The 27,558-nt window shown below is 41.8% G+C and overlaps 3 protein-coding genes across 8 annotated transcripts; 1 reads left to right on the forward strand and 2 right to left on the reverse strand.

Moving 5' to 3' along the window:
- Positions 1-1,283: 1,283 nt before the first annotated feature.
- LOC135496474 (phospholipid scramblase 2-like) lies at positions 1,284-15,240 on the forward strand. Of its 4 annotated transcripts, none has more exons than XM_064785815.1 (10): positions 1,284-1,503; positions 3,307-3,368; positions 3,933-4,250; positions 4,630-4,707; positions 5,048-5,124; positions 5,716-5,852; positions 6,185-6,305; positions 6,590-6,692; positions 6,955-7,013; positions 7,217-7,453. In XM_064785815.1, exons 2-10 carry the CDS (start codon positions 3,341-3,343, stop codon positions 7,250-7,252), a joined length of 957 nt encoding a protein of 318 aa, XP_064641885.1. In that variant the 5' UTR covers positions 1,284-1,503; positions 3,307-3,340; the 3' UTR covers positions 7,253-7,453. The 4 variants fall into 4 exon arrangements, with proteins under 4 accessions (XP_064641885.1, XP_064641884.1, XP_064641886.1 ...); XM_064785814.1 differs by having other exon boundaries at positions 1,284-1,499; XM_064785816.1 differs by lacking the exons at positions 1,284-1,503; positions 7,217-7,453 and adding exons at positions 1,583-1,710; positions 15,182-15,240 and having other exon boundaries at positions 6,955-7,012.
- Positions 7,535-27,540, reverse strand: LOC135496477 (phospholipid scramblase 1-like). Of its 2 annotated transcripts, none has more exons than XM_064785820.1 (11): positions 27,272-27,540; positions 13,634-13,685; positions 12,752-12,882; positions 12,134-12,233; positions 11,615-11,692; positions 11,313-11,389; positions 10,973-11,109; positions 10,307-10,427; positions 9,817-9,919; positions 9,360-9,418; positions 7,535-9,047 (listed from the first exon to the last, which is right to left on the reverse strand). In XM_064785820.1, exons 2-11 carry the CDS (start codon positions 13,653-13,655, stop codon positions 9,009-9,011), a joined length of 867 nt encoding a protein of 288 aa, XP_064641890.1. In that variant the 5' UTR covers positions 13,656-13,685; positions 27,272-27,540; the 3' UTR covers positions 7,535-9,008. The 2 variants fall into 2 exon arrangements, with proteins under 2 accessions (XP_064641890.1, XP_064641889.1); XM_064785819.1 differs by lacking the exon at positions 27,272-27,540 and adding an exon at positions 14,502-14,723.
- LOC135496475 (phospholipid scramblase 1-like) lies at positions 17,784-26,336 on the reverse strand. Of its 2 annotated transcripts, none has more exons than XM_064785817.1 (11): positions 26,064-26,336; positions 24,212-24,263; positions 23,293-23,423; positions 22,662-22,779; positions 22,148-22,225; positions 21,570-21,646; positions 21,230-21,366; positions 20,569-20,689; positions 20,073-20,175; positions 19,600-19,658; positions 17,784-19,288 (listed from the first exon to the last, which is right to left on the reverse strand). In XM_064785817.1, the coding sequence occupies exons 2-11, from the start codon at positions 24,231-24,233 to the stop codon at positions 19,256-19,258; spliced, it is 879 nt and encodes a 292-aa protein (XP_064641887.1). In that variant the 5' UTR covers positions 24,234-24,263; positions 26,064-26,336; the 3' UTR covers positions 17,784-19,255. The 2 variants fall into 2 exon arrangements, with proteins under 2 accessions (XP_064641887.1, XP_064641888.1); XM_064785818.1 differs by having other exon boundaries at positions 25,986-26,077.
- Positions 27,541-27,558: the final 18 nt, after the last annotated feature.

The raw sequence follows: 27,558 nt of genomic DNA on the forward strand, positions 1-27,558 counted from the left end.
GGCAAGTCCTAACACTTACCATGTTTGAGACATCACCCAAGCCGACACTGTCACAACCTGTATGGGCCAAGACTATTGACCCGTTGCTAAACAAGACTTTTTCATACCAAAACGCTATTTGAAAGACATCATGAGCCCAACTGACCAACTAAGCATCCGTACACTTGCAATCAAACTGCCCACCTATCGTCACTATTACGACTGTCCGTCCAAGACCTAACACAGTCCTCGCTCTGTCTCGTGTTTGAGACACCAGATCCATATCAGTGACTTATGACGTGCGCGTCCACGACCAGCTGCGAGCACTCAATGTATCTGAGTAGAGCTGTCTTCTGAAGAAAACTGTTCCTAAAATTCGTTAGAAATTTTAGAGGACAACCCCAGTGGACACTGTCTCGCCTACTAGAAGTATCTTTTTTGTCAAAAGACACAGTCTTATCCTCTGATGTCTCATTTCAGGGACACCGGACACGCCTGGGGTCCTGTGAAGGCCAATGCAATGATAAATTGTCACAAATTATCTATCCGATAAAACAGTTGGCAGCACAGACGTTTGGCCAACTTACGCGAGACCAGCTCAGCATTCGTACAATCTCTTTCCAGTCCAACTTGATCTATCTCTCCGAACCAGCTGAGTACTCTTCAGCTGAGCTTGTCAGTCCGCAAAAGACTAAATAGCTCTAACCCGGGGCTGTAGTTAAGTCCTAATACTTCCCAGCCTAAAGAAGTATCTTTTATGTCAGAAGAGAATTGGTCCAAGTCCAGACACACCCTGTTCGCACCAACAGCCTAATGTTCGTGACCACTGTCAAACCTAGGGTCCCGTAAAGCCAAAGACATTAACAGGCAGGTTTGGCAACCCTGACGGGGGGGGGGGGGGGGAGGTGCACTCCGGCATGTTGCTGGAAACAGTTTTGATATGTAGTTCTTCAGTCAGCGAATGACCCCTCCCATGACGGCCAATACAATAAACAACTCGACTTTGTAGTTCCCGCCTCACCCGAAATCCACCCCATTTTCCATCTTTGTTCGTTTTAAAATGACAATGGCGGGAAAAACGAGATCTATGGGGGACGTGTTGGGTTCAAGGTGCTCTAACATGCCATACCATTCGCTAAAATAAACAACTCGAATTTATAGTTCCAGCCTCACCCGAAATCCACCCAATTTTCCATCTTTGTAGCGACTGGTATAGCATATAGGCCTATAGGAAGGACCCTATTGACGATTTCGCCGGTGTAACGTAATCTTGCCCATACCTGCCTTATACATACACCAGTAAAAGTACACCACACCTCAGAGGTTAGCTACGCTGATCAATAACGGATGGATCGATGGAGAAATTATATTGTTGAAGCAACGCCTTTTTGTAGAAGGAGCGATTAGCATGTGATTGGTGGTGTGATCTGACACGTCTGACACAGCTAGTGTTTGGTCAGGGATAGCTCTGTGTGCCCTCATGAGAATTGCGATCTATTCATATTCATTGATACTTAAGTGTAGGTAGGCATATATGATGCATCCTGAGGAAATCAGGGGTTAATGTTCGCTTCTCCGGCCCTGCGCACAAGCGAACATTAACCCCCGATTTCCTCAGGATGAGTGCATGGTTGGTTGTTCGTCTTTATGTGCTGTAGCGCTGTAGCCATGGTTGTGTTGGTATTGATGGCGTATTGATGTTGCCAGGGATAAGTTTCGTTTACAAGCAAGGTATCGTATATTCCTGTTTGAGTAAATCAGCAGTGAGGTTGATATGTGTACATTAAGTTGGCCATGTTGGCGTTTCCAGATACATTTATGTCAAAGATCTCAGTTTGCCTCTATTTGATTTTTAAGGTAAATGTTGTATCCACAGTAACCATGGTTATATATCAGTGGTTTCAATTCGTGCTTTAGCGTATTGATATAGTCTTGCAAGGTGTACATTGGTTTCTCATGAACAGTCAACGCGATGTGCGTGTATCATGCTGCGTGTGTTTGATGATTGATGAGCTTGATCTCCATTTATCGTCTATCAGTCGGCGTTTGCTGATCTGGTGATATATATACATAAATCTCATTTCGCTACTACATATATCATATCGGTACATTATTGATAGTTGCCTGCAGGCTTCGGCCATGGACGGTATGTTAGCAACGTGTTGGTATCGTTAAGTTGGCTCCTTTATTTCCGTGAGTATTAAGTCCTTAACAGTATGACTGTCTTGTATAGGCTCAGCTATTCACCGTAAACCACAATTTCTCCGCGGATTTCGCCAAAAACAAGATCAGTTAAACTAAAAATCAGGAGAAAACATGTTTTGTTTGGAAAAATTAGAAAAAAATCGTAATCCAAAACGTTGCGGACAAAGAATAAACGAATATCATTAATATAGTCTGTAGTCGACCCCATTTCGATAAAAAAGACGCCTGAAATCTATACACACTAGTCCGACTATACTTATTGATCGATAACCATGACATTGAGCAGAGAATAGGAGGAAGCAAACTTCACATGTTATGTTGTTTCTCTGAAGCTCTCCACATATGCATTGTGTGCTTGGGGTGTGGGTGTAGTCAAGACAACGCCTGTTTTATTTAACACCTTGTTAAATCAAACATATTATTGCAGGAGATGTTTTCTATCTTCAAAAAATGATGGAACGTCCTTGGTTCCTATTTTCGATTATTTTACTCAGAATCATAACAGCAAGGCTACAAAACACCATCGCTACATACATGGAACCGGTTGTCCGATGATGAAACCAATTCTATTTCCATAGTAACCATGTAATTTATCTTGTTTGGTTGCAATGGAAATTGCTGGATCTTTCTTGGGTGTTGTCTTTGATTGCAAATCGAGACACAGCAAGCCGTGAAGTCATCTTGATTTGAGCGGATTCCATTCTCTCAGCAGATAGTTGGAGGAATTTCAAAGAATTAAGTCTGTATACCACAAAATGCACGCTGCTGCCAATAATTTCGTAAACAAGGATATCCGTCTTTAGAGTATGAAAAAGATTTTACTCGCAAGTTGACCGGAGAAGACTAGATGTTGTGTATATTCCTAATTTTTAACTGGATGCGTATGTCGGTTTATGGCTGTTCTTTCAGTTTGAAAATTACGCGCAATTTTCCGATTTTTCAGTCCAACCCTTCCCCTCGTACGCAGGCATTTCCGCCTTATAAATTCAAACTCATTCCCACCTGTTCTCACGCGTACGCAAAATGGCCGGGATCTTAAATTGAAAAAATCCCCACCCTATTGCGTACGTACCAAATAAACTGGGTGGTGATCGTTTATTGGTTTAGTTTGTTCTCTTGCAGTTGAATGACTTAGATACTCACGTCACCAACAAAAATGGCGGACACTAAGGGTAATCCTGAAGGTAAATATTTCTGCTAGATTTTATTCCAGATTAGACAGGTTTCGCAACCCCTACAAAGAGTTCGAACAACCAACTACTTAGTTTGTTAATGTACTTAATCGAGGACTTCAAAATAAATATCTGCGATTCCTCGTGCTACATGTACTTGTGTGCATATCGCGTTGAAAATTAATTAGCCTGGCACATGACTTGGAGACACGATGGACTTATACTTCGTCGTTCGTAGGGGTTGCGAACCTGTACAATGTAAGCTAGTGAGATACAATTTGTTCTGGTAGAAGGCAATGGCGTAATGGACGAATAGTTCTGATTATGTTGCCCATAGATCGAGGACAACCTGGATTTTCTTCAGATATTTTTTAATCTTTAAAAATCTATTATTTGTTTTCTCCCGAATGGCTTATACAGGCTTAATAAATATTCCCAGTGCGATGGAAATTTCAATCATTGATGATAGTTTAAAAATAAAGGTTTCCAGATCATTTCGCCAACGAAATAATCATTTGTCACGTTTTGTTTGACCATCACTTTCTAAATGGTTGACTAGGATTTTTCATACTGCAGATGCCCCAGGCCCGGTTTCAAGCCAACCTCAACAATACGGAATGACTCCACAGCCGCCTCCCGCACAGTATGGACAACCACCACCTCAGTATGGACAACAGCCATATGGCATGCAAGGCCAACAAATGCAGTATGGATTTCAAAATCAGATGGGACAGCCTGGACAGCAGGTTCAAATGGCCCCCATACCCGGCGCGCCCCAAGGGCAAGTAGCGATCGTAGCGCCCATGGCACCGATTCCAGGTTGTCCGCCGGGTTTGGAATACCTCACTCAACTTGACCAACTTTTGGTCGCGCAGTTGATTGAGCTAGTAGAGTGTAAGTTATTCCTATCAATTCACTTCTTCCCTTTGCATTTTGGGGATGGAGCATAAGCCAGATCAAAGCAACACCGACGAATTGTCCATACATGTAACCTAGTCGTTTCATACACCTGTCACAGGCATCAATTTTGTCACGAAGGGGAAACAGCCCTCACTTAAGAAAGGCTTTGAAGTTCCAGAATTCTACAACATTCTTCAACTGCTGTATTTTCTGTGAAATCACGAAGGGGAAACAACCCTCACTTAAATCCAGCTGCAGAAAGGCGTTGAAGTTTCATTTTCTGTGAAATCACCAAAATTCAGAGTGCTATTTTCGCGTGAGTTGGACTAGGGTATGTATCTCTTCCATTAAGCGCAGTTTCCCACTGTTTCAGTGTTTACTGGTTGGGAGATGAACAACAAGTACAGGATCAACAACTCCATGGGACAACAGATCTACTTCGTGAAGGAAGGTATGTCATCTTGCTCAGTCTCCTCACTCTTTGGTACTGTGCACTGAGTTGTTGAAAGTCGTCTTGGCACGGAGGGTAACAGTGTTCTCGAGTGTGTGTCCTTCTGTCAGTACCTAGCCTCATATCATGAAAACGGTGTTGTCTTACGGCCTTTTGAAATGAGCTTAAATCAATCCATACCGAATTGCCAGGATTTTACTTGCGGATTTGACGCAGTCCGAAGCCGTTGCAATGTAAAAACATTGAGGATCAAGATGAATTTGAAGTTTTATCAATGCATACTGAATAGCATTGAATTTCGATGGGGCGTTTTCAGATTACTCTCTTATTTCCTCTCCAGAGACGGAGTGTTGCGAGCGTCAGTTCATGGGTCCAATGAGAGGCTTCACCATGCACGTCACGGACAACTTAGGCGCGGTAAACCGTCTAATACTTAACAAAATATCTCCAGTCGGCATCTAAGGAGGGCCTATGGGTCTATCTTAACCAGTTCACTCACATTACGTATTGTTTTGCCCATTCCTCGCAGTTAAAACAATTCAGGCGTGTGCCAAATTCGGTATACGTTTTTTTGTCTCTAAACAAAGTCCGATTTAAAGGGTTATCATAGCAAATATTGAAAACATCAACCTCCACGAAACAGCTTACATGAGGGTATTAATAAACGTAATGCATGATCACATACATGTATGTATAATGTACTAAGTCATTCAGACGAGGGGTGCTCTTAGATTCGATTGCATTCCGCATGATTCACATTCGGGCATGGCCTTTGTGTGATTGTTGCACCCGGCTGTCTGGCGCCCGATCAGGCGTCAGGGTGAGGAGATTTACATCTGCTCAGTGACGAATCACGGAATCTTATAGGTACGGGTCGAAATGTACACAAATTCGTCCTCTTTCTACGTATTTTTATCCGTATCCGTATCCGTAATAAGTTGCTGTTCTCAACCATCACAATAACATACTAAAACCAGATTTAAAAGATCTCTACTTTTTCTTCTTCAGGAAGTGATGCGGATAGTACGCCCATGTAAATGCCTAGCAGGGTGTTGCTGGTGCGCCACGCGGGACTGTGATACCTGTGCTTTAGAGTTACAAGTGGAAGCTCCACCCGGAGAGGTGGTGGGCTACGTGCGGCAAGGGTGAGTGCTTGACAGTATTCCGCTTGGAAGTTTGCTTAACGGACGCTATAGGAAGGGCTAGCGGGAAATTTTGTTGTTCTTCTTTGTCTTGTCTGTCTTAGTGCGAGTAATATCTACATGTACTGGTTGGATTTCTTAGACGTTTGGTTTTTAGTGATCCCTACCTCAAAACCAAACTTGCTTTTAGGGCTTCGGCATTCTCAGTGCAAAAAATCCAGAAAATTCTCACGATGCCATTTACAGTTGTGTCCTTTGTGTCTAAATATTGCAAACCTTTTTCATGTTACTGTAAAACTGCCCCAGAACCTGAATTTCGAAAATATCCTTTGCAGCAATTATTGTTGGACATCTGAATACATCATCATGGATGCGAATAAGAAAGATGTGCTCACAGCGAAAGGTCCGTGCTGCCCAGTGCAGACGATATGTTGCACGAGCGATCTTGACTGGGTGGTACGTTGCATCATTTTTAATTTCCTCAGGTTCCGGGATTGACTCCGCCCGAATAAGCCGTGAAGCAAAAAAGGTTTGTGTGAGGGGGAAAGCCCACACACATCACCACTGCTATAAAGAACGTACAGCGAGAAATCAAAAAACGGTCCGTGCAGTATTTTTGAAGATATTAAAGGTTTTAGGTGGCGATATCAACATGAGATTGATGAGACTGTACGCACAACCAAGTCACACTATCAAAAGTATGAAGAGTTATTGTTATAAGATCTAGAACTTTATTTCAGATCTCCTCTTTGGATCAACAGCACGAAATTGGTAAAGTAAGCAAGCAGTGGGCAGGAGTGTTTAGAGAAATGGTGTCGGATGCCGACAAGTTTGGAATACACTGTAAGTGACTTTCATCATCAATATCGCGTCGTCGTCGCCAGACTACATGTATCAATCAATCAGGTTATAACAGAGTGTGTCGACTGTATACCATTCAGCATGTATAAAACCAATGGTTTTTTGGCTAAAGGCATTGGTATGTAATTATGATAGTAATGGGTGGTCCCTGGGGTAGGCCAAGCACTCCTTTTAGCATGTAGGTTATTTTTAACATGCCTGAAGGGAAGAAGTTGGACTAACTGACAAAATGTTTTCTTTTCAGTTCCGGTTGACCTCGACGTCCGAATGAAAGCTACTCTTGTTGGCCTCATGTTCATGATCGTAAGTAAACATAAAACTAGATTGGTACATCACGGCTAGTGAACACTACTCCTCATTTTACAAGATACTGCCGTGAGAACCAAAATCGCTTTCATTCCATTATTTTCAATCGAATTTCTCACAACGGTTAGTGTTGAGGTAATGAAGACTTCTTTTGCATGTCAAATACCATGTAGTTAAACCAGTTCGTTTTTATTTTTCAGGACTTCATGTTCTTTGAGCACAAGAAGAACAATTAAGGGAATCCTCCCTATAACAGTGAGATAAAATGTTGTGGGTTCTATGTGTCCCGTGTTCTATACTTTAGGAGGTCCCAAAATCAAAAGGGTATGTGTCCAGTATTAGGTGTCCCAGCTACATGTAGCTAAATAAATTTCGGTCTATACACGGATTCAGGTTTCACATTAACATGCATGATGCAGGTCATCCATCGGCCCCGAGGACGCTATTAAAAAAAAAACGTTGACCATGTAGCGCGGCTCGAACCATAACAAACGAACAAAAGAGACTAACGAGATATATCTGATAATTTTATTTCATTTGAACATTTTCTGCATAATACAATATTCTCTACAAATTAAAAACCTGTCCTTGCATTGAGGCCACATCAATTATCTCGTCATTGTAGAGGGCCTTGCCTTATTTTGCCATTCAGCCGAGAAATGGACGATTCTAGGGCATTCAAATCGGGCAGTGATACAGTGATACATTTTTAGAAAGAAATACTTGTCCTTTTTTAACTTCTATTCGTATCCCCCACTCCCAGAATTCATTCTGATGCCAGCGTGCTCTTAATACTAAAGGTGACATTTGGCTAATATTCTTTAGTTGATTTTGGCAATCAGCCGATATTCAGATAATTGAGGTGGTCCAATACAGATAGATCTCATTGTCATGACACACAAAAACATTGCACTGACCAGATACGGGGACCAGATACACACAATTCCATGTTAAACAGTACTAAAAGCAATGCATCAATAGCTGTGTACATTTATTCGCAACAGCATACGAAATGTTGACTAACGATATATGAATAAAACCATTCCCTGATGAATCATTGGTAAAAAATTAAGGTGTAGTAGATCTCGAATGGTTGTTGTTGTGTTAGTGGTCGCCATATTCCGGGAATAAGGAAATCACTGAGAGATGCTACACCAGTATTGCTGTAAAACGTACATGTATAATAAAATCACTACAATGTACATGTATTGTGTGCCATGTTCAGTTTTTACGAGGCATGTACCAGACGTAACTCTGTCACCCCATAAGGCAAGGTAAGAAATTAAAATAACACCGAGCGTTGACCGTCGGCTACGTTACATCAGTTAATAGGACCCTCCGTCACGGCGCAAAATTCCTCTGTACATTTTTACATACAGAATTTCTTCATCGGTGCATTTAAACCCTTTTTTCTGTAGTCACAGATGAAGAAATTATAAAATGCCCTATGTCTTTGCGTACACTCGAGCATCGTGGTTCACTGGAAGAGTACCTGGGGATGGAATAACATGACGTGACGTAGCCGATAATCACCACTGAGTATACATGTAAATTGAAGTCACATAAAATGACGACCTCATCTCTGATGTCATGCTTAATAAAGTAAAAATAAGTCGTACCGGTAGATGTCGTCGCATTTTATCAAGCTTTCTAAATTTTGAGATCTTTTGAACATTGTCGATCGCTAAGTTCCGTTCCGCTAAAATCTCTGTTATAAAAGAAACCTGAATCTATTCATAATGTATTTCACAATACGTTCGTTCACGTTGGCCTACCAATATGGGCGCCCCCTCAAGACTCTTCCACGAGGCGAAAAAGACCCAAATGGCAAAATACTAAGTATTCTCTCAACTCAATCGATATGAAGATTTTATATTTTGACTAATTTGGAAGTACAAAGACATCTACTTTATAACGTTTTAGTCTGAAAGATACGATATTATATACGTCATGCAAGCTTTTCTCTCACAATTTGATAATACTTCTGTCTACTTAGTAGTACTTCTGCTTCCTCGCGAAAAAGCAGAAATCCTGCAAGAAACGAAAGTCATGAATAAGTTAAATTACAGTCAACTCAACTCTGCCCTGTAGTTCTGGGCCCGGGTGCGGTTGTTTAAAAATGTTACCCGTAAGTAACTAACAGCATAGACCTTAAACTGTCGTTACTCCCTTCAGTAAGTCAAATGGACTTAAACAGTCTACCCATCGTCATAGTTGTTATTGAGTACCTCACACAATTGGAAGTTATGAAACACCAGTAAACTTTTAAAGTTTTTCAACGAATTAAAATTTTTCGAACGAACAGACCAGGCCTTTTCACCTCTCGACAAAAAAAATACTTACAATCATGAACATCAATCCGATCAAAGTTGCCTTCAATTTCACATCGAGATCAACAGGGACTGGAAAGCAAGATTGAAACTTTCAAACGAAGTGATGGGAACTCCTCGCCTGACAGCAAGGAAACACATTCGAAGTATTCATTGAATGGAACACTCTTCAATTTTAATTCATCGAAATCTATATAAGAAACTAATAAGGTTTACTAGTAGTGCAGGTAAAACATACATATTAAAATGAGGTCAAGCTACAAGAAGAACCTATACCGATAGAGCAGATGGGAGTTAAAGGCAAAATCGGAAAGCTATCCCTTCGAATGTGTTCTCCTTGGTATTCTCGATCTGAATAGAGAATAATGTTAGGGGCTAGATTTCAGAGGCTAACAATTTTCTATAACATCATCTTGCGTTAAGGGGCGGCTGAGAAGCGTTGAAAAAAGACGAATAAGAATGAACCTTACAACTGACACCAAATTTATCCGCATCAGAAATCGTCTCGTTCACCAACCCAGCCCACTGCTTTCGGAGGACGCCGATTTCCTGGTTGCCGTCTGAGGTAGTTAGCTGGAAATTAATGCAATATATGACCATTAGTCGTTTTCTTCCCTCTCCCACGACGGCAACAAAACCCCCATCAGAGGATACTCCAACGGTCTTCGATTGCTAGACTGCACGAGATTCGTTACTTTCATGAAACCTGTTACGATGTAAGGCCAGTATAGGAAATTCAGCGCATCTTTGGGAAATCTGTTGATGAATTCGCTGTCTCGTTGGAAGCGTTACCCTTTTGAGAAATTGTCTGGACTATAAGGTTAAGGCGGAGAAAATAGCTCTGTAACTGTTTTTTTTTATTTAACGGCAGGAGCTAGTACCTTTCCGACGAGGTTCACTGCAGCTGATGATTGACAATATTAAACCCGGAAAGTGGAACAGTAAACTGAATTTCCTTACATGAAAGTTGACGTCTTCCGTGCAGCATACGGTTTGCATTGGGCAAGTGGGGCCCTTCATCATGAATACTGGCCGCTTCTCGGCATCCATTACGGTGAATATGGGGGCAAGAAAATATTGCCTGAGAAGAAGATGGTAATTTTATCTAATTTTCTCTCTGAATGAGTTGTTGCTTGGTCAGGGTATTGCCGGGGAAGGTTTCATAACAATCTCCCATGATACATGTACTATACTACTTTACTAGCAAAGGGTCTCGGAATAATATTTAGAACGATATCCATGATATCAGTCCCTTGTGAAGAATAGAGAAGACACCACCCTTACCACAAAGCTCTGGGGCACTGTGGTGGAACTCTCTTGGACAGCCGACTTTGTCACCGAAAACGGACCGACTGTCTAGCAAGTAGCGTGCATCCGAACGTAGAAGAAGAAAAATCCATGATATCAGAACCGCCATGGAGAGCCAGGTCATACTACACTTTCAAAGAGGTTTGCCTTCGAAAAATTCGTCCGAATACCATTTTAATTTTCAGTGTTAAACTGGTAATGAAAACTTCTACACGGTAGATGACTAAGCATTGACTATGCAATTTCCTGCTCGATGTTACTAAATGAGTTGGATGATCCTTCGGAGCATTACAGAATCAACCATCCAATTGTACATACCCCTGTTTGACATAACCGATGACCTCACCAGGCGGCGCTTCAACCTCCATGTCAAAGAGACAGCAGTCGCAGCATTTGCAACATGAACACGAGGGCCCGGCGAAGCATTTGAAATCGCGGCCAATTCGCATCACTTCCTGGAAAAGTGGTGAAAGTTCTGGTTACACAAATTAGGAGAATGACGGCGGATGAAAAAGTCCATATGAATTCAAAATACAACCATGTCAATACCAGATTTTAAAATCAAAGCTACGGAATTACGATCGTAATCGACATATAGATTCGTTTTCCCGTCCAACCACAAGTTAGATCACGTATACACCGATCATTCGGAACTTACTCTGCCCATGATATCAGTCACGTTCATAGTGAAGCCTCTGTTTGGCCCGCAACATTGCCGTTCAATGCAGTCAGTATCTGGAGAAAAGACATGAATTAACATAGTTTGGAGGACTGATCCTTATTGTTCTGCCAGTGACATCGCTACGCCAATCATTAAGATTACGGTCAAGAAAAACTGTGAAATTGGTTTCGAGACCCATGTAAAGAATTCTGTTCCATGAAAAGAGTGTCCGGGAAAATCACACAGTCAGTGTCTGTCCTGCAGAAAATTACGTATTACTGATGATTGGATTAACTTACCTTCCTTGACGCAGAAAATCTGTTGCCCCATGGTATTATTAATAGCGTACTTATTGTTCATCTCACAGCCAGTGAAAACTATATAAGAATTCGATGGAAATGATAAATACTGGACAAATGACATCAATTTAAAGAAGGGAGATGATGCAGAAGCCATTGAGTTAAAAGTTACACGAAGTCGCCGATGGGGGCCTCTCAGTCCTATCTCATACATAGTAGGCCTACACGCTTGTGAGAGGAATATAATTTTCCCTGAATCATTAACACAATCGGCCACCCCCAGCTCATGCCTATAACCCCCTTTATATCAAAATTAACAAAGGAGCCTCGGAAATGGAGGTGTGTGGAACAAGGCTAGGGGTCAAAAACGAGCCAAAAGAGAAAATGCCATAACTGGTCATCAAATGGTTTTGAGAGTAATTTGTAACATTTTTTGGACAAGTTCTGTGCCTTTCACTTCGCAATTAAAGATTTCGTCACCTGGACGCTTTGATTTTGCAGATGCTAAGTTGAACTTACGCTCAACAACTTCAAGGTGCTGCCGCATGAGGACCTGGTCTAGTTGGGTGAGGTACTCCAAACCCGGCGGACACCCTGGCACTGTTTGCACTTCAACTTGCTTTTGGGGAAAAAATGAGAAAGATATTTTTGAATATAAAGCATTTTGTCTGTTGTAACACCAATGATTTGGTAGGTGCAGACACAGCACGTTGAGTGTGTCCCAGTGTATCAGTCCAAAATCGTCACCACATGACAATTGTGAAGTGGTAGATTGAATCGGCCTAAATAGTTCTCCTTGAAATAATCTTACAGTTCGATATTTGTGCAGTTTTTTCTCCATATATCGTTTTTATATACATGTACTTCAATAAGTTGATAAAGAATGTTTATAGCTGATGTTATCGGTTTGAATAGTATTTTTTGAAAAATCTTTATGAATCGAGGTCAAGAGAAATAGTTTTTGGCCCCAATGACGTCACCAATGGCGGATTTGCACTGGATTTCGAGTCGAGTCGACTCTCTTCAAGTTGCGAGTGTAAATGCGCATAATACATTTATTTGTCGCCTGAACACTCATATTTACCAAGGACTTAACCGTGACTGTTACAACGGGTAATATTAAATGACCATTCTTACCTGCGGTTGAAATCCTGGAGGCAGGGGAGGTTCTGTCTTCCCATTGGTGCCATACTGCGTCTGCTGCTGACCCTTTGTGTCCTGTTGCTGGTATCCTGGCTGCTGAGCCACGGGACCTGATGCGAATGCCACTAGAAACGAAAATAAAAGGCTATTATCGGGGGCATGGCCGGTGTAGCAATCTTAAAAGTGTCTCCCCTGTGGAAAAAGTGCCCGTCGTCTCTATTAATTCAACTGTATCACCCTGGAGAATCAGTTCCGTAATTCATATACTGATCGAGACTTGCGTATTCAAGGCAGGTCCAATCGAGACATGGAAAAATGGGTGAAGTACGCAACAACAAAAACAGCTGTAAGTGTAAAATTGCGCTCATTTAGTAAATTTACTAAAAGTACCTTGTGTCTATCACAGTATCTGGTAACTAGGACCAGTCTGCTCAGACAATCATACATTTAAAATTCTTTTCTTTTCCATATCCGCGGTACTGCTTTTCAAGGAACGAAATCAGCGCCACTAGTGTCAAGGCTGCTCTATGGGGTGCTTATTAGTGTTGGCTAAAAAACCCTAGTAAAAAAGGAATTGCAAAAGCTCAAAACCCCTTTATTTAAGAATGTAACCCCGGACGCCTGTACACGTGACGTAGTGAGCCTACACAATTAAAATGTACACCTACACATAGTTGTCAGACATGGACTATAGTAAGAGAGGCTGCCTTACTTCAGAGCGGCTTAAATGTTCACCAAAAGTCCAATTATCCTGGTCCAATTTATCAATCTTATGGCATAATCATTTATTCCAGGCAAGCAAGTTGTCTCTCACTTTCACATGCTTCTTTCTCTTGGCTCTGCTCTGAATCTTAGTCCTACATACACAAGACTTACCTTCTGACGCTTGCTCCGCCATTTACGTGTGTATAATGTTATCTAACTCAACCTGAAGCAATACAGAAACAAAAATATATTTAATATGTGTTGGCCAAATACATGTACAAGTGTTTTGGCGGGATCTACCAATAATTCATAATGATATACATATGTACTGTAAAGTCAATGAACAAACAGGTCGGCCACAAAATCAGGTGTCAAATACCCGAGTCAACCATGTCTTTTAGTTTTAAGTTGGTTACTCTAACATGTCTATAAGGGCAGCGCTGCCACTATCAGTGGGTTGGAATTAGTGGGAGTTATCGTTCCCCGCTTTGGAGAACGGTTCATCATAAGCGCCACGTCGAAACAAAGCTCAGAAGAGAGAGGACCCATGCAGAGGGCTGGACGTTATCGTATACACCTTTCCAGAAATGAGGCGCTGAGTGTCCGAAATAGTTATGTCATAAGGGGAAACTAGGCCTTATGGAGGGACAAAGGAGATAGTCATGGTTGATCAACACACTTGAATGCCTTTAATGACGGACAAAGGGGGAAAAAGTTAGTTCCAATGCAAGCCACCAATTTTGGGAAGCATGTATAGAGATTTCCTTCAATGCGCACTTGATTATGCATTATTTACGTCACTTGCAAAAAGGTAGACCCCCCCCCCTCCCCAAGGCCCTAACCCTGGCATTATTACGATGGAAAACGTCTCCAAAGATGCCCTCCGCCTCGGCCACACTCGAAGGTCGGCAAGCGAGTAGGCCTATAAATGCTCAATACTACAGTCCAGTGCAAAAAGGCCGGACAATAATTATACATGTATTAAGCATTTGTTATTACCCGCTGGCCGGCTTTCGAATACGATCCACTAAGCACTAACCTGTACATTTATAGGGATATCAAATCGAACCAATCGAACGCTGAAGGAGTCCAAAATTTCGTTGAGTTACTTCCTGGTAGTAATGCCGACTCAATAGGCCCACGCCAAGAAGAATAATTCTTTTTCCACGATAGTCTGACGTCAAATCTGGCACAGAATTATCGATTAAAATACTGCTATTTATATAGGCCGGGTCTATTTGGCAAGCCGCTCGCCGAACAGACTTTATTTGTCCTGTTTGGAGAGCCGCTTGCCAAACAGCACTAAAATGCCACCCTGTTCGGCCAGCCGGGCTTGCCAAACAGAGCAAAATTTCATTCCTGTTTGGCAAGCCGATGAATAAACCTCGACGTCCGAATGAAAGCTACTCTTGTTGGGCTCATGTTCATGATCGTAAGTAAACATAAAACTAGATTGGTACCAGGTCCTCTCAAAGGATGGCGGACGTGGAGGTTGAATGAAATGATCGGTTATGCCTGCAATTTTAGGCTCGTATATGTATACATCACGGCTAGTGAACACTACTCCTTTATATTTGACAAGATACTGCCGTGAGAACCAAAATCGCTTTCATTCTATTATTTTCAATCGAATTTCTCACAACGGTTAGTGTTGAGGTAATGAAGACTTCTTTTGCATGTCAAATGCCATGTAGTTAAACCAGTTCGTTTTTATTTTTCAGACTTCATGTTCTTTGAGCACAAGAAGAACAATTAAGGGAATCCTCCCTATAACAGTGAGATAAAATGTTGTGGGTTCTATGTGTCCCGTGTTCTACAGGGTGTATCAGAAAAAATTAGACTGTCGAAAAAATCATCATAAAATTAACATAGGGAGGAGTTTTGAAAAACTGGCTACACCCCTCTGTAGAGGGTGTGATTTTGCATCGAATAATACCAGTGTCATCGTTAACACTTTACGTTACAATGAGCATGGACAGTTTGAATTTTGAAAAATTAAAGTCCTTTGCGCACGGGAATGTGAGGGTTAAAATTGGATGTGTCAAAGTGAATGAAAAGTTTAGATGGAGTTTTACTCGCGTGCCAAAGCGTTTTTGAAATAATTAACCCTTTCACCCTCTAATCCTGAAACAAAACTATCTCATTTCTGAGTGTAGATCTTCATCACGGAGTCAAGAAACTTAAACTGTTTTACATGTACTGACTGTTAGGTTTACATGAATGTAAGCGTACACCGTCATTGTTCGGCTGAGGAAGATCACTTAAAAGAAAAAATAACCTAATTGTACAGTAGCCCATTGGCATTTTTAACAAAGCATTCACAATGTACATGTACATGTAAATGTACAATGAATCAAACTGTCAAATCACACAATTCTCCTTACGAAGTTCTCGTACTTTCTGGAATTTCCTGTCATGGTGCAATGGGACAATCAAAAGTTCCTTAGTCCTCCACGTGGGCACCGTTTCTTTGAACGCAGATTTGTGCCCTTTGCAACATGTGCCCAACAGCACGCCTTATCACCGCTCCGTCTTCCCTTAAGATCTCAACTTCGGCTGTGATCCTTCTCTCAAGATCATCCAGGTTGGCAGGGGGTGTGACATAAACCTTTGATTTAAGGTGGCCCCACAGGAAGTAGTCGAGTGGTGTAAGGTCGGGAGACCGCGGAGGCCATTCCACTGGTCTGTTCAACGCAACAACTCTGTCTCCGAACAGTTCTGTCAGCCGCTCGGTAACAACCCTCCGTCTGTGGGGTGGCGCGCCATCCTGCGCCCACCAAGCGCGCCGGAATTCGATGGCATCACTTCCTTGTGGCCTAAACCTGTGCATTCTGTTGATAGCGGGAACCACACGTTCATTGATCATTTGGAGGTAGTTCTCGCCATTCAGGTTTTGGCGAAAGAAGAGAGGTCCGACGATGGCTCTGTTGCTGACTGAGCCAATCCAGACCGTTACCTTGTGCCGGGCGTCATTGCGCTCGTATGCAAAATCAAGTGGCTGCTCTCCCCTCGGGCGATATTCCCTTACGTTATGGCTGTTCACAAAAGCATTCATGGCGAAGCCAGACTCATCTCCGATGATAAAGTCATCGAGGAAACGTTGCCGCTGTCCAAGCAACCACTGGCAGAATCGTAGGCGACGTGCCAAATCGCCGGGAAGAAGTTGATGCCTCTTAATCATTTGGAACGGGTGGAATCGCAGGTCAAGGCGCGTGATACGATTGAGTGTGGTTGACGACATGCCAAGACCGTTCCTTCTGCAGCTGATGGTCTCCTCTCTCTCTTGTCCGACATGGTGTTCGTCGAGGAGGGTCCTCACTGCTTCAATGTTGGCTGGAGTACGTGCCGTCCTTCGTCGGCCCGACCTCCCTTTGTTGAGATTGTGGCTGGTTCCAGAAGTACGGTACTTATTGACGTTATTGAAGACAGTGGCACGACTTGGAACTCTCACATTTGGAAATTGACGTTGGAACTGCTCAAGAACAGTAGGGACACTTTTGGTTTGGAGATATTCAGTAACCAGAAAAGACCTCTGATAAGGGGTGTACTGTGGCCTGACCATTTTGCATCCATACCACAGGACACAAGCCAAACAGTGAGGACAAAATGCACAGATGCTCACAGATTTATGGCCAGGAATTACGTTAGGCCAATTATCTAACCAACATAAGGTAGCTATTTGAAGAAAATATGAAATTGACAAGATAGGACTTATGGTTATTATGGTCACAACCACTTCATGCCATTGTGTTAACCCCTTGATGAAGATCTACACTCAGAAATGAGATAGTTTTGTTTCAGGATTAGAGGGTTAATTATTTCAAAAACGCTTTGGCATGCGAGTAAAACTCCATCTAAATTTTTCATTCACTTTGACACATCCAATTTTAACCCTCACATTCCCGTGCGCAAAGGACTTTAATTTTTCAAAATTCAAATTGTCCATGCTCATTGGAACGTAAAGTGTTAACGATGACACTGGTATAATACGATGCAGAATCACACCTTCTACAAAGGGGTGTAGCCAGTTTTTCAAAACTCCTCCCTATGTTCATTTTATGATGATTTTTTCGACAGTCTAATTTTTTCTGATACACCCTGTATACTTTAGGAGGTCCCAAAATCAAAAGGGTATGTGTCCAGTATTTGGTGTCCCAGCTACATGTAGCTAAATAAATTTCGGTCTATACACGGATTCAGGTTTCACATTAACATGCATGATGCAGGTCATCCATCGGCCCCGAGGACGCTATTAAAAAAAAAACGTTGACCATGTAGCGCGGCTCGAACCATAACAAACGAACCAAAGAGACTAACGAGATATATCTGATAATTTTATTTCATTTGAACATTTTCTGCATAATACAATATTCTCTACAAATTAAATACCTGTCCTTGCATTGAGGCCACATCAATTATCTCGTCATTGTAGAGGGCCTTGCCTTATTTTGCCATTCAGCCGAGAAATGGACGATTCTAGGGCATTCAAATCGGGCAGTGATACAGTGATACATTTTTAGAAAGAAATACTTGTCCTTTTTTAACTTCTATTCGTATCCCCCACTCCCAGAATTCATTCTGATGCCAGCGTGCTCTTAATACTAAAGGTGACATTTGGCTAATATTCATTAGATGATTTTGGCAATCAGCCGATATTCAGATAATTGAGGTGGTCCAATACAGATAGATCTCATTGTCATGACACACAAAAACATTGCACTGACCAGATACGGGGACCAGATACACACAATTCCATGTTAAACAGTACTAAAAGCAATGCATCAATAGCTGTGTACATTTATTCGCAACAGCATACGAAATGTTGACTAACGATATATGAATAAAACCATTCCCTGATGAATCATTGGTAAAAAATTAAGGTGTAGTAGATCTCGAATGGTTGTTGTTGTGTTAGTGGTCGCCATATTCCGGGAATAAGGAAATCACTGAGAGATGCTACACCAGTATTGCTGTAAAACGTACATGTATAATAAAATCACTACAATGTACATGTATTGTGTGCCATGTTCAGTTTTTACGAGGCATGTACCAGACGTAACTCTGTCACCCCATAAGGCAAGGTAAGAAATTAAAATAACACCGAGCGTTGACCGTCGGCTACGTTACATCAGTTAATAGGACCCTCCGTCACGGCGCAAAATTCCTCTGTACATTTTTACATACAGAATTTCTTCATCGGTGCATTTAAACCCTTTTTTCTGTAGTCACAGATGAAGAAATTATAAAATGCCCTATGTCTTTGCGTACACTCGAGCATCGTGGTTCACTGGAAGAGTACCTGGGGATGGAATAACATGACGTGACGTAGCCGATAATCACCACTGAGTATACATGTAAATTGAAGTCACATAAAATGACGACCTCATCTCTGATGTCATGCTTAATAAAGTAAAAATAAGTCGTACCGGTAGATGTCGTCGCATTTTATCAAGCTTTCTAAATTTTGAGATATTTTGAACATTGTCGATCGCTAAGTTCCGTTCCGCTAAAATCTCTGTTATAAAAGAAACCTGAATCTATTCATAATGTATTTCACAATACGTTCGTTCACGTTGGCCTACCAATATGGGCGCCCCCTCAAGACTCTTCCACGAGGCGAAAAAGACCCAAATGGCAAAATACTAAGTATTCTCTCAACTCAATCGATATGAAGATTTTATATTTTGACTAATTTGGAAATACAAAGACATCTACTTTATAACGTTAGTCTGAAAGATACGATATTATATGCGTCATGCAAGCTTTCCTCTCACAATTTGATAATACTTCTGTCTACTTCTGCTTCCTCTCGAAAAAGCAGAAATCCTGCAAGAAACGAAAGTCATGAATAAGTTAAATTACAGTCAACTCAACTCTGTCCTGTAGTTCTGGGCCCGGGTGCGGTTGTTCAAAAATGTTACCCGTAAGTAACTAACAGCATAGACCTTAAACTGTCGTTACTCCCTTCAGTAAGTCAAATGGACTTAAACAGTCTACCCATCGTCATAGTTGTTATTGAGTACCTCACACAATTGGAAGTTATGAAACACCAGTAAACTTTTAAAGTTTTTCAACGAATTTAAATTTTTCGAACGAACAGAGCAGGCCTTTTCACCTCTCGACAAAAAAATACTTACAATCATGAACATCAATCCGATCAAAGTTGCCTTCAATTTCACATCGAGATCAACAGGGACTGGAAAGCAAGATGGAAACTTTCAAACGAAGTGATGGGAACTCCTCGCCTGATAGCAAGGAAACACATTCGAAGTATTCATTGAATGGATGGAACATGACGCAATTTTAACTTCAATTTTAATTCATCGAAATCTATAAAATAAACTAATAAGGTTTACTAGTAGTGCAGGTAAAACATACATATTAAAATGAAGTCAAGCTACAAGAAGAACCTATACCGATAGAGCAGATGGGAGTTAAAGGCAAAATCGGAAAGCTATCCCTTCGAATGTGTTCTACTTGGTGTTCTCGATCTGAATAAAGAATAATGTTAGGGGCTAGATTTCAGAGGCTAACAATTTTCTATAACATCATCTTGCGTTAAGGGGCGACTGAGAAGCGTTTAAAAAAGACGAATAAGAATGAAACTTACAACTGACACCAAATTTATCCGCATCAGAAATCATCTCTCTCAGCACCCCAGCCCACTGCTTTCGGAGGACGCCGATTTCCTGGTTGCCGTCTATGGTAGTTACCTGGAAATTAATGCAACATGAGCATTAGTCGTTTTCTTCCCTCTCCCACGACGGCAACAAAACCCCCATCAGAAGATACTCCAACGGTCTTCGATTGCTAGACTGCACGAGATTCGTTACTTTGTCATGAAGCCTGTTACGATGTAAGGCCAGTATAGGGAATTAAGCGCAGCTTTGGGAAATCTGTTGAAGAATTAGCTGTCTCGTTGGAAGTGTTACCCTTTTGGGAAATTGTCTGGACTGTATGGTTAAGGTGGAGAAAATAGCTCTGTCACGGTTTTTTTTTAACGGCAGGAGCTAGTACCTTTCCGACGAGGTTCACTTCTGAGGTGTACAGCTGATGATTGACAATATTAAACCCGGAAAGTGGAAGAGTAAACTGAATTTCCTTACATGAAAGTTGATGTCTTCCGTGCAGCATACGGTTTGAATTGGGCAAGTGGGGCCCTTCATCGTGAATACTGGGTGCCTCTGGGCATCCATTACGGTGAATATTGAGGCAAGAAAATATTGCCTGGAAAGAAGATGGTAATTTTATTTATTTTTCTCTCTGAATAAGTTGTTGCTTGGTCAAGGTATTGCCGGGGAAGGTTTCATAACAATCTCCCATGATACATGTACTATACTACTTTACTAGCAAAGGGTCTCGGAATAATATTTAGAACGATATCCATGATATCAGTCCCTTGTGAAGAATAGAGATGACACCACCCTTACCACAAGGCTCAGGGGCACTGTGGTGGAACTCTCTTAGCCGACTTTGTCACCAAAAACGGACCGACTGTCTAGCAAGTAGCGTGCATCCGAAAGCAGAAGAAGAAAAATCCATGATATCAGAACCGCCATGGAGAGCCATGTCATACTACACTTTCAAAAAGGTTTGCCTTCGAAAAATTCGTCCGAATACCCTTTTAATTTTCAGTGTTAACTGGTGATGAAAACTTCTACACGGTAGATGACTAAGCATTGACTATGTAATTTACTGCTCGATGCCACAAGATGAGTTGGGTGATCTTTCGGAGCATGACAGAATTAACCATCCAATTGTACATACCCCTGTTTGACATAACCGATGACCTCACCAGGCGGCGCTTCAACCTGCATGTCATAGCGACAGCTGTCGCAGGATTTGCAACATGAACACGCGGGCCCGGCGAAGCATTTGAAATCGCGGACAATTCGCATCACTTCCTGGAAAAATGGTGAAAGTTCTTGTTACACAAATTAGGAGAAAGACGGCAGATGAAAAAGTCCCTGTAAATTCAAAATCCAACCATGTCAATACCAGATTTTAAAATCATAGCTACGGAATTACGATCGTAATCGACGTATAGATTCGTTTTCCCGTCCAACCACAAGTTGGATCACGTATACACCGATCATTCGGAACTTACTCTGCCCATGTTATCAGTCACGTTCATAGTGAAGCCCCTGTTTGGCCCGCAACATTGCCGTTCCATGCAGTCGGTATCTGGAGAAAAGACATGAATAAACATGGTTTGGAGGACTGATCCTTATTGTTCTGCCAGTGACATCGCTACGCCAATCATTAAGATTACGGTCAAGAAAAAATGTGACTCGCTCTACCAAAACTAGGCGCTTGTCGCATCTGAACTTGACAGGTTGATACGGACTTGTTGTTCATTTCCCTATAATTGTAGACCTTTTGTGAAATCTATTACAAACTGATTTGGTTACATTTCACCAAAGGTCTACAAGGGAAATGAACAACAAGTCCGTATCAACCTGTCAAGTTCAGATGCGACAAGCGCCTAGTTTTGGTAGATCGGGTCACAAATGTGAAATTGGTTTCGAGACCCATGTAAAGAGAATTCTGTTTCATGAAAAGAGTGTCCGGGAAAATCAATTATTCTAGTGTTCCGTTTTTGGGTTGGACACACAGTCAGTCACTCAGTGTCTCTCCTGCAGAAAAATACGTTTACATGTATTAATGATGATTGGATTAACTTACCTTCCTTGACGTAGAAAATCTGTTGCCCCATGGTATTGTTAATAGTGTACTTATTGTTCATCTCCCAGCCAGTGAAAACTATATAAGAATTCGAAGGAAATAATAAATACTGGACAAATGATATCAATTTAAAGAAGGGAGATTATGTAGAAGCCATTGAGTTAAAAGTTACACGAAGTCGCCGATGGGGACCTCTCAGTCCTATCTCATACATAGTGCACGCTTGTGAGAGGAATATAATTTTCACTGAATCATTAACACAATCGGCAACCACCAGCTCATGCCTATAACCCCCCTTTAAATTAAAATTAACAAAGGAGCCAAGGAAATGGAGGTGTGTGGAACAAGGCTAGGGGTCAAAAAGGAGCCAAAAGAGGAAATGCCATAACTGGTCATCAAATGGTTTTGAGAGTAATTTGTAACATTTTTTGGGCAAGTTCTGTGCCTTTCACTTCGCAATTAAAGACTTCGTCACCTGCACGCTTTGATTTTGCAGATGCTAAGTTGAACTTACGCTCAACAATTTCAATGAGCTGCCGCATGAGGACCTGGTCTAGTTGGGTGAGGTACTCCAAACCCGGCGGACACCCTGGTATCGGGGGAATCGCTGGCACTGTTTGCACTTCAACTTGCTTTTGGGGAAAAAAATTAGAAAGATATTTTTGAATATAAAGCATTTTGTCTCCTGTAACACCAATGATTTGGTAGGTGCATACACAGCACGTTGAGTGTGTCCCACTGTATCAGTCAAAAATCGTCACCACATGACAATTGTGAAGTGGTAGATTGAATCGGCCTAAATAGTTCTCTTCAAAATAATCTTACAGTTCGATATTTGTGCAGTCTTTTCTCCATATATCATTTTTATATAATTCAATAAGTTGATAAAGAATGTTTATAGCTGATGTTATCGGTTTGAATAGCATTTTTTGGAAAAGCTTTATAAATCGAGGTCAAGAGAAATAGTTTTTGGCACCAATGACGTCGCCAATGGCGGATTTGCACTGGAGTTCGAATCGAGTCGACTCTCTTCAAGTTGCGAGTGTAAATGCGCATAATATATTTATTTGTCGCCTGAACACTCATATTTACCAAGGACTTAACCGTGACTGTTACAACGGGTGATATGAAATGACCATTTTTACCTGCGGTTGAAATCCTGGAGGCAGGGGAGGTCCCGGCTGCCCTTTGGTGCCATACTGCGTCTGCTGCTGACCCTTTGTGTCCTGTTGCTGGTATCCTGGCTGCTGAGCCACGGGACCTGGGGCGAATGCCACTGGAAACGAAAATAAAAAGCTATTATCGGGGGCATGGCCGGTGTAGCAATCTTAAAAGTGTCTCCCCTATGGAAAAAGTGCCCGTCTCTATAATTCAACTGTATCACCCTGGATAATCAGTTCCGTAATTTATATACTGATCGAGACTTGCGTATTCAAGGCAGGTCCAATCGAGACATGGAAAAATGGGTGAAGTATGCAACAACAAAAACAGCTGTAAGTGTAAAATTGCGCTCATTTAGTAAATTTACTAAAAGTACCTTGTGTCTATCACAGTATCTGGTAACTAGGACCAGTCTGCTCAGACAATCATACATTTAAAATTCTTTTCTTTTCTATATCCGCGGTACTGCTTTTCAAGATGGTGGCAACTTACTAATAAAATACTAAAGGCGTTTTAAGGAACGAAATCAGCGCCACTAGTGTCAAGGCTGCTCTATGGGGTGCTTATTAGTGTTGGCTAAAAAACCCTTGTAAAAAAGGTATTGCAAAAGCTCAAAAGCCCTTTATTTAAGAATGTAATCCCGGACGCCTGTAAACGTGACGTAGTGAGCCTACACAATTAAAATGTACACCTACACGCAGTTGTCAGACATGGACTATAGTAAGAGAGGCTGCCTTACTTCAGAGCGGCTTAAATGTTCACCAAAAGTCCAATTATCCTGGTCCAATTTATCAATCTTATGGCATAATCATTTATTCCAGGCAAGCAAGTTGTCTCTCACTTTCACATGCTTCTTTCTCTTGGCTCTGCTCTGAATCTTAGTCCTACATACACAAGACTTACCTTCTGACGCTTGCTCCGCCATTTACGTGTGTATAATGTTACCTAACTCAACCTGAAGCAATACAGAAATAAATAAATATTTAATATGTGTTGGCCAAATACATGTACAAGTGTTTTGGCGGGATCTACCATACCAATAATTCATAATGATATGCATATGTATTGTAAAGTCAATGAACAAACAGGTCGGCCACAAAATCAGGTGTAAAATATTTACCCGAGTCAACCATGTCTTTTACTTTTAAGTTGGTTACTCTAACATGTCTATAAGGGCAGCGCTGTCACTATCACTAGTATCAGTGGGTTGGAATTAGTGGGAGTTATCGTTCCCCGCTTGAGCGCCACGTCGAAACAGAGGTATCAGAAGATAGAGGACCCAGGCAGGGGGCTGGACGTTATCGTATACACCTTTCCAGAAATGGGGCGCTGAGTGTCCGAAATAGTGATGTCATAAGGGGAAACTAGGCGAATGGATGCACTTCTTTTCGCAGAGGATGACATCGAGCTCTTACTCCTGTACGATGCCCTTGGGCCTAGACGGGGTCCTTTAGGACCGAGGAGGGACGCTCCACAGCGATTCAGATTAATGGATATATCCAATGAAAATTGTGTGGAGATGTTTCGATTCGATAGAAACTCGCTTATCAGGCTGCGAGATGCACTGAACTTCCCGCAAAAATGGGACTGTAGTAGAAAGTGAAGAAGCTTTGTGTATTTTACTAAGGCGATTGTCTTATCCTAATCGTCTGTGCGACCTGAGAGAAACATTTCACAGGAGTACGCCCGAACTCAGCATGATTTTCAATTCATCTGTTGACCACGTTAATAACAACTATCGTGGTCTTGTCCCAAATTTGGAGCAGTGGTGGCTACATGCCGAGCACCTCCAAACCTACGCAGACGCAATCAGTGGACATGGTGCGCCTCTCCCGCGCTGTTGGGGATTCATATGTAGGCCTATGTAGGCCTATGTAGGTCATGTGTAGGCCTAAGTAAGCGAAGTCTTTTATATATCCCGACACCAATGTTCAGCGTTAACTTCACTACAAAAGGCCCCATAATTATGAGGTTTCACCGTCCGGTAAGCTGTTTGGTGCGCCACGGGTACAATGCCAGTGTAGACGACATTACATGACTTAATTATGATGTAACTTAATGCTTGGGGTCAAGGCGTTTGGCCAAGTTCACCATAATCTTCTCCCGAATAGAATTCAATACAATTGACTCATGTAAATCGGTACGGGAGAGTGAAACATTCACAATGGCATATTACCTGGTTTATCGCACGTTAGCAGAAAACGTTCAAACCCTAGTGGAATATTATGGCCACCTCAATGTCGTAAAGTTTACGTTTATCGTTTGGATTCTGAAACTCCCTAGTCATGGTTGATCAACACACTTGAATGCCTTTAATGACGGACAAAGGGGGGAAAAAGTTAGTTCCAATGCAAGCGGCCACCAATTTCGGGAAGCATGTATAGAGATCTCCTTCAATGCGCACTTGATTATGCATTAATATTTACGTCACTTGCAAAAAGGTAGACCCCCCCTCCAAGGCCCTAACCCTGGCGTTATTACGATGGAAAACGTCTCCAGAGATGCCCTCCGCCTTGGCCACACTCGAAAGTCGGCCAGCGAGCAAACCTATAAATGCTCAATACTACAGTCCAGTGCAAAAAGGCCGGATATATATACGTCGAAGTATATATACATGTATTAAGCATTTGTTATGACCCGCTGGCCGGCTTTCGAATACGATCCACTAAGCACTAACCTGTACATTTATAGGTATATCAAATCGAACCAATCGAACGCTGAAGGAGTCCAAAATTTCGTTGAGTCTTAGTCTTACCAGATTTGTTAGCTTTACTTCCTGTAATGCCGACTCAATAGAAGAATAATTCTTTTTCCACGATAGTCTGACGTCAAATCCGGCACAGAATTATCGATTAAAACTATGCTATTTATACGTTGTATATCGGTATAACGACCCACAACTCGTGCACGATCCACAACTCGTCTTCTATACCAAGCATAAGCAACTAATGCATTCGCCAGTACAATGCCACTCCAACACTATCAACCGCCATTTGCTCGTGCGTTTCTGCATAGCCGTGGGCTCACTCAGTCACTGGCCGGACTGTGATATGTGAGCATGCGCAACGAAACGAAGATCAAAACTCCAGCCCAACTGACACAACTCATGCAATCAAATTTGATGGCTACAAAACTCAGCCTGGCGGGTCTTTCCAGCGGGACTCTCCAGCATGACCGCACAATTCCTGCATGTTTTTCGTACATTATTCCACTTTCCAGGACCATTGGCATTATTAAGGGGAATATTACCCGGCTATCGGCTGCCCAGTCACCTCCTGTACATAGTCATAAGTACATGTAGTTCCCTTTAACAAATTGCACAAAAAAGGAAAAATTCAAAATATTACTGAATTATCGCGCTTTTCCGACGCTGACTCCGATTTGACCCGATTAACTAAAAAATATTAAGCTCAGTCTCCACGCATCGACTCTTTCATAGTGAGGCGTTTCCTGGAGCTAGGAACTACCCCTTGATGTCACTCATGGACATGGTGCTGGTATCGACTTTTCCGACATCACGCTGATGCCAGTGATGGCGCATGATGACCCCACAACTGCGACAATAAATGGAAATGACGTTGCGTCTTAATAGCGGGGTGACGAGAACTCGGCGTGCACTAACGTGGCGGAAAAGGTTTTTCGCGTACCCACTGACTGAAAATAACGAATAACGCGTTTTTCTACTATCTAAGAGCTGAAACAAAATTGATAAAACATCAAACACGTTCAGAAAAATAGTTTACTGATGAACCAACACTAGAAGAACAAGCATACTGCAATATCCCAATGGTCCTTTAACGTTGATAACTTTTTGAAGAATGACGTCAATGTACATTCGTTTTTCATGCTCTGATTCTCAACATTGTTCTTGGACTTGGAACTTAGTCTTGGACTTGGAGCATGCAGGCATGATAAAAATGTGTTTCAAATTCTTAAAAATGAGGTGTTTATTCGTGTGCCTACCTATAGCCGCTACCAGTCCCAGCTTTCCCTTTCAGTTCGTCTTTTAGGTATGTTTGGTCAGCAAGTTGTCCCCTCACGCCTCGTGCTCGTAATACTTAGCAGTCAAAATGGCGGCAACATAAATAACGTGACGTGACGCCTACGTCGTGTCGAAGCGACGTCAGGTCGTTTGGCTTTAAAAAGCCAGTGACGCGGCGTAAAGTTCAACCTGACGTCAGTGATGAACTGACATTTTTAACGTTTTGTAATTTGATATCATGATGATAATAAACAGTACAATATACTGT

This window comes from Lineus longissimus, chromosome 12 (assembly GCF_910592395.1).
Source record: "Lineus longissimus chromosome 12, tnLinLong1.2, whole genome shotgun sequence".
Lineage (NCBI taxonomy): Eukaryota > Metazoa > Nemertea > Pilidiophora > Heteronemertea > Lineidae > Lineus > Lineus longissimus.